This window comes from Physeter macrocephalus, chromosome 8, assembly GCF_002837175.3.
Source record: "Physeter macrocephalus isolate SW-GA chromosome 8, ASM283717v5, whole genome shotgun sequence".
Taxonomy (NCBI): Eukaryota; Metazoa; Chordata; class Mammalia; order Artiodactyla; family Physeteridae; genus Physeter; species Physeter macrocephalus.
In genome coordinates this window covers 16819626-16829497 of record NC_041221.1, presented here as the reverse complement: position 1 = coordinate 16829497, position 9872 = coordinate 16819626, and the positions used below count along the sequence as shown (strand labels likewise).

General features: G+C 65.6%; 1 protein-coding gene across 3 annotated transcripts in view; it reads left to right on the top strand.

Annotated features, from left to right (window-relative positions):
- The first annotated feature begins 3978 nt into the window (after positions 1–3978).
- IRX4 (iroquois homeobox 4) overlaps positions 3979–9872 on the top strand; it is a 9717-nt gene continuing 3823 nt past the window's right edge. For 2 of the 3 annotated variants that reach the window (XM_055086354.1, XM_024123150.2), the window contains exons 1-3: positions 3979–4274; positions 8465–8612; positions 9100–9351. In XM_055086354.1, the coding sequence (XP_054942329.1) occupies positions 8568–8612; positions 9100–9351 (297 nt within the window). In that variant the 5' untranslated portion in view covers positions 3979–4274; positions 8465–8567. Of the gene's footprint in view, positions 4275–4351; positions 4473–8464; positions 8613–9099; positions 9352–9872 lie in introns of those variants that run through there. The other variant, XM_055086353.1, reaches the window with a different exon arrangement.

Below are 9872 nucleotides of genomic sequence, written 5' to 3'. Positions count from 1 at the left end.
TGGGGCCTTCAATTAATTGAATTTCAAAAATACTCTGAAATGGTTTTTTTTTCGTATATATGGATCAGCTAAGTCCTGGAGAACATTCCCACATGATTTACTGCCGCAGTAATGAAAAGCCGGTGCGTTTACACTGGTCACTGCTGGGGCGCCACCGGCTACGCTGGGGTCTAAGTCGGGATCTGTAGTGTTCCCTGGACACCGGGGGATGGGGATACCACCTTCAGATGGCTTTGGACGGCAGCACACCCCGCGAGTCACCCCTGGAGGTGGACACACCAGCTCTCCCAGGACCGGCGGGGCGGGGGCGAGGTGCTCCTCCCCGCAGACCCTGCAAACCTCCTCAGGGCAGTGCGCTGCTGGGGGCGTGGGCTGGAGCCTCCCACCGACCACCGAACCCCAAACTCCCACTGGGAGGGTGGAGGGGAGGTCAAAATGCCCAATCGCAGAGGGCACCCGGGAGCAGGTGGGCGTCACGATGCGCTTCTCCTCCCAGGGACCAGAGAGAGCCATGCCTCCACTGCGCCCTCTGCCTTATTTACTGGGTGACCTGTGCCAGTGCCACTTGGTATCGTGTCGCCTTCTGTCTGTGAAAGTATCTTCTGCACACGGTTACAAGAGAGCGGCCCACGTGAAGGAGCGCACCGGGGAAGCAGCCGTGCCTCTTCTCTCCACCGTGGGGAATACACTTCTCCTTTGTGCAGATTCCTGGTGGAGGCCCAGTGAGACTCCTCCTTGGAGGGTCCCTCCCCCATCCGCCATCGGACGTGCAGTGTCTGGGGAGGCCCCTTACACGAATACTAGCTAATGCCAGCTCACGCACTGAGTATACACGTTTACGTTTCTCTTCTCCCTGCGGAAGATTTTCTTCTGTAACACTGTGTCAAGGAATTCAAAACAATATTCAAATTCCAGGGCAATGGTATGTACTGTTACCTTTCCCTACAACTTAAAATAACATCCTCTCCTTTGGATGTCTTTTTTGGGCTGGGACACTGGTGATTCTTGAGGCCGTGTGGGGTACGTTTTACGTTTGAACATACAGGCCACAGACGTTGTTTGGATTAACAGCGTTTCACTTTTAGCGGTAGGTATCTCCCTAAAAGCTCCTGACGCATTCCAGCATCACAGACACACATATTCCTGAAGTGAGGGGAAAACCAAAAAAAGCTTTCCAACCTTTGCTGCCTTGGCCTCCTTCCAACCTCACGAGGAAGGGAGGTGAGACAGGGAGGCACGACGCTCACTGCCCACCCGTCGCCTCCGGGTCACCCTGTGCAGTGGCCAGGCCACAGGTCACCGGCTCTCACCCGGACACCACGCTGCTCTGAAAAAGGAAACACGCTGGCATTCTGCTTGAAGTAATTCTGAGTCGGGTGCTGCACTTCAAAGGGGGGAAAGGAAGGGAGAAAGACTTCCCCTGCAGCCCCAGGGCTGCTGGGGAACAGGGTCCCAGGGGACCCTTTGCAAAGATGAAAGGTGCTGCTCTCCACTCTGCAACCAACCCTGGGATCCGGGCCCCGTCATGCGGCTCTGCTGCTGAGCCGGGCCAAGGAGCGTTACCAAGGGCTGGGCCCTTCCGAGGAGTATCTTTGGGACCCCAGGGCCCGGTGGTCTTTCAGAGGCTGTCCTCCCTAGGACCAGTCCTTGCGGCCTCCTCCTCGGCCTGGGTGAGAGGCTCTTGCCCTCCCTGGGCCCCCAGGGAGCAGGGGAGAATGAGGCCGTGGACCCCCGGGACCCCGGGCAATGGCGGCACCAGGGGCGGTGTTGGAGCCGGCCCAGTCGGCACCAGCACGGGCTCTCAACCCCCAGATGCCTCTGCAAGTCGCAGCAAGGCTCAGGCGAGGGGGAGGGTGCAGGCCCAGCCAAGCCCTGGGGGCGCGGAGACTTCTGCTTCAGAGTGGCTCTGCCAACAGGAAGAACAAAAGAGGGATTGGTACGTGCTCCCTTGGGGAGCCAGGACCAACCAGAGTGGGGGGTCACAGCGTGGGGTGTGCGGCCCTTCAGAGGGGCCAAGGCCGCAGACTCGCTTTCGGACTGAGCGCCCCGCCTATGCCAAAGAGAGACCTTGCCCGCCAGGGGTATTTCCATCATTTCCTCAGAGCCAGGAGGGCCTGGCAACATGGCGGGAGGGCTGGGGCAGCTCCCTGCCCGCGAGGTCAAGGGCTGAGGGGCAGAGGACGGCCACTGATGCTTTGGGTCACTGGGTCAGGGGTCCAGAGCAAGGTCAGGCCTGACGGCATCCAATTATGGACTTTGGGGGAGTCCAGTGAAGGGAGGCCCTGCCCCCCAGGAAAGGACGATGGAGCCGCACTCCCGGGGTGGTGCCGCCTCCAGACGCGCCTGGTGTGGTGGGGGTTACAGAAACCCAGCAGGACGGGAGCCTTTCAGGCTGCCAGAGCTCCCTAACTCCGCGCCCTCCGTGAATGTGAAAGGAGTTTATCACCCAATCAAGGTCGTAAACACACAAAACCTGCCTTGCTCATCCTTAGCTATGAAAAGAATTTTAGTCCAGGTAAGCTCTGAGGGGAGGGTGACGTGCCTGTCCCTGTTGGCCCCAGGGCACTGCTCAGAGCATCAAGCCCAGCAGGAAGGAGGAGATGGAGGGAAGAGAGCCGACCACTGGACCACAGGACTGAGACCCAAGCCAGCCCCCCCCTCCCCAGGGTGCAATGCGCCTTCCCTCCCCTCCCGCTGGAATCAAACGACTCCCCCCACCCCATCCTTACCAAGAGGACACCCCCACCCCCCAAACCACCCTTCCTCAGCCCAGGGAGTGGGCTACAGTGACATGCACGTCGGGGTGGATGCCTACAGGTCTGCAGCCTGGACGGGGCCCACCCTCCCGTTACAGAGCAGGCCCAGAGGCCAAAGCTGGGTCCTTCCCACAGAAGCCACTGGAAGCTCTGGACCCAGCACCAGGGCAGGAAGCCAGGGGCTGGTGCCCCCCTTCTTTCTCAGTGGAAGCCCTGTTCCATGGGGAAAACGGAAAGACGGCCACGCCTGGAGACAAAGGCAGCACCAGCAGCAAAGCAGGCACAGAAGGCACTGCCTTTCCCGCCGTGCAGAGCTTTGGAAAACAAGGTGTGGGCCGTGAGGGGGACAGCAGGTAACTTTTTCAGACATCATCCAAGTCGACAAACCTTAAACGTCATTGCCTGGCCACGAATCACAGGACCAACAAGTTCATGGTTCTTTGAAGTGGAAACGATGAGGGTGGGGGAGGACACCAGGGCGAGGGGTTCCAAGCTGACTGAGTGAGGGTCGGGGTCAGGGAGGCCCAGACCTGGGCCCACCACGGGGCCTTCCCTCCCAGCCCCAGGCTGCAGAAGCACAGGCTGCCCGCGTGGACATGTGTTCCCAGGCCAGAGGCCCAGCCCAGTAGGGCTCCGGACAGGCCTGAAAAAACTCCCCTGGCAGGTGGTCCGGTCCTGCGCAGGTCACAAGCTTGCTGGTCCCCAAGCAGTTTCTGTCACCTTGATACACTCACCTCCGCCTGCCCAAGCCTCGTGCCCATACCGAGGCTCCCGCCCCGCCCAGGGCCTGCTGCCCTGAGAGCCTGACCAGGTGGGAATCAGTGTGGACACAGCGGGAAAAGTGGGCTCCACTGGGCTGAAGGGGCACACGCAGGGAGGGCGAGGGAGGCAGGCCCCGGAGCCAGGATCCCAGCCTCCTCGGAGGAGTAGCCCGCAAGCCTTCAGCAGCCAGGCTCTCAGCTGGATCCCGAGCGCCGGGAGGCCGCGACCCAGAGGGACTGGGGAGGGGCCCTGGAGAGGGAGGAGGCGGAAGGAGGGGGCGCTGCCTCCGGGCGGGCGCGGGGAGGGCCCCCGGAGGGCTCGTGAGGAGCCCCGGGCCACCTCGAGCGTTTGGCCACACCGAGGCTACCCTGTTCCGGCTGGGGTGTCCTCTCGAGCCAGGGCGTCCCCGCCCCCACCTCGCCTCCGCCCCCGGGCGGCCCTCGTCCGGGCCCCCGCGCCCCGCGCACCCCGCGCCGGCCGGGCGGAGGGGAAAGTTGGCGAGCGCGCGGCGTCCGCGGGGGAAAGCGTTAATGGGCGGCCGGGTGGGAGCCGCGCGCTCGCTCGCCCACGTCACGCCGGTGCGGGCTCGGCTGACGACCGCGGCGCCTGGGGACGCCGGCGCGCTCCGCTCGCTCGCCAGGTGCTCCGCCTGGAGATGTCTCCATTAGTTGTCGCCCGCTCCCCGCCGGAGCGCGCGCGCCGAGCGGCCGCGCAGAGCCCTCGCGGGCGGCCGTCCGCGGCCCGGCGCCAACGCAGGTAGGCGAGGTCCCCGCGCCGCCCCCGCCCCGGGGTTCCGAGACCCCTCCCCTCTGCGGGGGAGGCGGAGGCTCCGCGCGGCCGCCGAGGGGCGCGGGCGGCGGCGACGGCGGCGACTCCCCGGTGCGTCCCGGGCTGCGCGCTGGTCCCCGCGGCCCCGGCGCCCGAGCGGCGCGGGCGGGCGCGTCCCCGGCGCAGGTAGGGAGTGGGCTCAGCCGCGCAAACTTTGCGAGGATCGCTCCTGAGCTGGGGGCGGAAAGTTTGCTGCCCGCTGCTGGGGTCTCTGGAGGCCGCCGCGTCGGCCGCAAGTGGCGGAAAACGGGGGGCGGGGGGCGGCGCGGGGCGCGGAGGCCGCGCCGAGCCGGGCGCCTGCGCTGGGACACCCGGCTGCCCGCCTTCCCGGCTCGGGCGGCGCCCTGCGAGCCAGCGGCGGGGCCGCGGTGGGAGAGCCGGAGGGAGCGGGCCGGAACGCGGGGCGTTTCGGGCGGAGGATTCACCCCGCGCGCCTGCAACTCGCCCCCTGGCTTCGCGGGGGACCCCAGAGGAGAGGCTGCGAAGGAGCGACCTGCCACCCTCGGGGCTCGCGAGTGCGGCGCACGGACACCTGGAACGCCCTGAGCCCCACAGCCCGCACGGGTGTCCAGGAGCAGTGGGCGGCCCGCGCGCCACCAGGGCTCGGCCCTGCGCCTTAGATAAGAAGGCCCCTGCCCGGGGCCGTGAGCTCCCGGCCCTGCCCTCTGGCTCGGGTCAGCTTCTCTGGGCTGGAGAGAGCCCTGCTCCCCACCCCCCGCGGCTCTCGATGCGGGGGACCGCGGTGGCCCCCGGGGACGACTCTGGAGACCGGCCAAACCGCGGGGGCTCAGCTGGTCTCAGGGGTGAAGCCCCGCCGGGAGCGGAGGAAGGTCTGGACGCGGCCTCTGTCCCCAGAGGCTGTCCGTGGTTCCGACGGCCGACATCATCCCCGGGCAAAAAGGGGGACCGGCGGACCCCTGACATTTGGGGCTAATCGTCCTCAGAAGCCCTCGCCCTGGGCTCGTCTCGAGCTCAGCAGACCGTGGGGGCACCTGACCAAATCCTAGCCGCCGCCCTGTCCCTGGGGAACCTCGTGGTTTCTGGCAGGTCCTGCCCCCGGGTGTATTTAGAACCGGGGGTCCCTCGAGGGACGTGGGCTCAGTAAGCCGCGTCCATGCAGGTACGTGTAGCTGATGGTGCCTGAGATTCTGACACTCCTGTCTGTCTGCTCTGGTAAGGAAACCCGGGGTTCCTCAGCTCAGGGCTGGGCCTTTTTGGAAAGAGCGCGGGATCGTCATTCCTGTATTACCTAGGGGACAAAGATGGCCCAGAAAGTACCCGGGTTCCGGCAGACAGGTTGTCAGCGGGGGGTCAGTGGTGTGCCCGCAGCTGGAGACCGACGGGCTAGCGTGGCCTCCACCGGGCTGCGTGAGCGGCCCGCAAGGTCGCGAGATTCCTCCGGCAGCCCCACGCTACCCCAAACGGGGGCGGGGCGGCCCCTCGCGCAGCCGCCTGGGCTGGGCCTGGGGCAGGAAGCGGAGGATCAAGGCGCAGGGGCCTGAGAAAGTGGCGCCGGTGAGCGGGATTTCAAGATCAGGGAAAGAAGGTGGCCCGCGAGAACCGGGCGGGCGGGCGGGAACTGCGAGTGTCTAGGTACGCACTCAGGCTGCAAAGGAAAAGCGGAGAACGGAGCGGCGATGGTCAAGGCAGGCCCTGAAACCCCTCCCCCAGAGGTCCCCAGGGACCGGCTGTGCCCACCCGGCTCCGAGGGTGAGCACGTCTACTCAGGTGAAAGGTGGCGTGTTCAGGGGTGCTGTTCCCCGCGAGCTGCGGCCCGAGTCTCCGGGGAAGGAAACGGAAGGGAATGCAGGCCTGGGCGAGGCACGCGCGGCGAGCGGTAGCCCCGAGGCGCCGGCCGCTGGGACCCGGGCGGTGGCTTCCTCCCCGGCGCTGAGCGCTCACAGTCGCCGGGGCCAGGGCCACGGGAACGGAGTGAGGAAAGGGTGCTGAATGCCGTCCTGCTATGGAGGTTACTCTTCCCTGAGCCCTCGGCCACCCTGGGCCCCTGCGCCTTCCTCCCCCTGCCTCATTACTGGGGGAGAGTGAGCTGTTTGTAAACAAATCATGGAAAGTAGGAGGATGTTCCGTGGCCTAAGCCTCAGCAGAAGCCGGAGAACTGGAAGGAGATGTGGGAGGAGGGAAAATGGGGGAGGGGAGGGGGGCAGAGGAGGAAGAGGCAGAGAGGGACTGAGAGATCCGTTTCTGCCGAGAAGCCCCGGTGGCTAGTTTCTTATTATTTACAGGGAGGTGATATTAGCAATTCAGGTGAGAAAGAAATAAACGCGGCCGCCACGAAATCAATACAGAACTCCAAAACAATTATTAATGTCATTTGACTCGTGTTCTTTGTATATCTCTCTCGGCTACAGACGCTAAGCTGTCTGAATAATTTGCATGGAGCGCCTATTCATTATTTCCGATGATTTTCCTTGCAAGCAGCTCGGACGTGGCCGGCTGCGGTCCAACAGGATCGGAGAACTCGTACTTTCATCTGTAAATTAAAGCAATTACGCAGCAGATATTATATGACGCGTACTGTGGTCTCCAGATAGCCATCAATCACCTCCGACCGAGCTGTCAGAGCGGCAGATTTCGTGTCTGGGAGGCAGGTTTGCAGCTGGGGAGAGGGCGAGAACGTCGTCATTAATTAGAGGGTGACCCTGGGGCGATTCACAGGTCTGAACCCAGGAATCTTTCCCAGCAAGTCTGCACAGCGCCGCCGCGCACGGCTCCCTCCCGGCGACCGCGGGAGGCCAGGCCGGGCGGGAGCTGCGGGGGCGAGCCCGGCCCCCGGAGGGCGGCGGCGCAGGAGGCGGGCCGGGGTTCCGGGTGGCCCGGGCGTCCCCTTACCGCCTGTGCGCTGGCCGCCACTCTGGGCTCGGGCAAGGTCCCAGGGCCGGGGCTGGCTGGGGAAGTGCTGGGGTGGGCGCCCGACCGCTCCCCAGACCCCGCTCTCTGTGCCCTGCGCAGGGAAGGGCGACCCCTCCTCCCCCGTCCCTCGGCCCGAAGGTCGCCGGGCGGAGCGAGCGCAGCAGGACGGGCCCCGGAGCCCAGTCGGGAAAGCTGCTCGTCCGACCGCGCTGCGCTGCCTGGCAGTCCCGGGATTAGCCGCGGGGGGCGGGTGGGGGGGAGGCTGAGGGAGGGCGGCCCGCGGGAGCGGGTGGGGGAGCAAAGGGAGGGCCCGTGCGCCGAGCTGCAACTTACTGGACGAGGAGGGGGTTGTTCCCCGGGGACACGGCGGCCGAGAGTGGCAAGCCCTCTTGGCCCACCGAGCCCTGGGGCGGCGGGCTCTGGGGAAGGCCCGGACCCCCACACTGAGGGCATTCTGACCTCCAGATGCAGACGCGCTGGTAGCCGCGCTGGTTCTGGAATTGCAGCCCGGTGTAGGGTTCGAACTGGTGGGAGGCTTTGCAGAGTCCCGGTTAAACACTAGTGGGGCCCGCGCCGCCTTCCTCCGCCGCGCGCCGGCCCGCGGAGCTGCCTTCCTTCCACACGGAGGGGCGCGCGGAGAGCGGAGGCCCGGCCGGCCGGCCGGCTGCGCCAGCGCGGGGCTAATCTTAACTGTTGATTACATCTCCGGTGAAGGGTCCCTCGTAGACCCCTCATATGTCTCATTTGTAATTGAGACTAATGATTACAGTGGGGTGGGAAGAAGCAGCTGCTCATTAATTAATTTCTAATTAAAAGTGCCTCCCCTCCTCGGTGACTAAGGAGAAACACGGTTCGTCGGGGCGCTGTTGACTCCGCGGATGAAACGCGTTTGTTACAGCCGTGCGCCCTCCGTCCGGGGCGGCGCGGCCGAGCGACCCACGCGTCTGCCGCCCGGCCGGGCTGCGCGCAGTGGGGCTGACGTCAGAGCCTCCGCCGCTCGAAGCCGCGCGCCGCTGACTTGACGGATTCGCACCACTCACTGTTTTGGGTTTTTTTTTTTTCCTTTTTTGCAAAATATGTATTTGTGTCGCCGCTGCGAGGCCGGTCGGTCCCAGAGCCCCCTCGAGGCTCCGGATTGTGAAGCTAAAAGGATCGCCGCGGCCGTCGCGGCTCACTTTCCTACCCAGTTAGAAAAGTTTGCGGAGCGCGTGTCTGAATTAACCCGCTCTTCTGCTTTGCCCTCCCAGCGCCTAGAAACCGGCGGCCCCGGAGCAGTGGCCGCGCCACGCCATCCCCCTCGCGCAGGACCCCGCCGGCCCCGCCCGCCGCCGACCCCGGGCCGCGCCCGCCATGTCCTACCCGCAGTTTGGGTACCCCTACTCCTCGGCACCCCAGGTAAGGGGGCCCCGCTAGGCCAGCAACTCGCTGTCGCCTCGCAGCGAGCAGGGTCTGTGCCACGTACCTCTCGCGCCCGACCCGGGGGAGGGCAGAGGCGCTGAGGAAACCCCACCGGCAGGGCCCCATATCCCGCTTCGTTTGTCCTCCACCCCCTCCCGGGCTCTGAGGCGACGCCCCCGGGGAGCCCAGCGACCCGGGGTAGACGTGGACAAGAGGGCGTGAGCCCTGCGGCCTTGGAAACCAACCCCCCCACCCCGGGGAGGTTGTGAACATTCCGGGCCAGGACGGGCTGGGCCCCATGTGGCTGGAGGAGGCCAGGAGCACAAGCTCGCCACGGGAAGGAACGCGCGGCCCCGTGTGGATGGCGGGAGCTCCGAGGACACGGGGTGCGCGCTCCTGGGCTGCACGTGGCGCGGACTGAGGCCCAGGGCCCCAGCCTCGCGCCCGGGGGCCCCGCCCTTCCTCGCGGCCCCTCTCTCCCCAGTTCCTGATGACCACCAACACCCTGAGCACGTGCTGCGAGTCTGGTGGCCGCACGCTGGCCGACTCCAGGCCGGCTGCCTCAGCCCAGGCGCCCGTCTACTGCCCGGTCTACGAGAGCCGGCTGCTGGCCACCGCGCGCCACGAGCTGAACTCAGCGGCGGCGCTTGGCGTCTATGGGGGCCCCTACGGCGGCTCGCAGGGCTACGGCAACTACGTGACCTACGGTTCTGAGGCGTCTGCCTTCTACTCGCTGGTAAGGGGGGTGTGTATGTCAAACCTAATCCCTGCCACGCATGCCCCTACCCCTCGATCTGCCAAACTCACTTTCCCCGCACTCTGGAGGCAAGGGGGGTGGGAGAAGCACACCTTCGACTCTGAGCCGTCTAGCCTGGTCCTTCGGAGCCCCATCTTCCCCAGGGCTGGGGTGTCCTGGCAGGTGGGCCATTGAATTTAATGTATTTATTGTTTTCTGCTTGCTATTAAGTTGGGGCCAGATGTCCGGTTCTGTCAGAGCTCGCTCCAGCCTGCTGGGTCCCCTGGGTCCCCTGTCCCTCTCTCCTCCGGGTCACCCTCTTCCTCCCTCCCCCCTCCTCCCCACTTCTCTCCTCCCCTCCTGTCACCATTTCCGTCCCTCTTCACCCTCCTCCTCTGCTGTCCCCCAGCCGCTCCCCCCTCATCTCTCCCCCTACCTCCTTCCCTCCCCCTACCTCCTTCCCTCCCCCTACCTCCTTCCCTCCCCCATCCTCCCCGTCCCTCCTCCATCCTCCCCTTCCC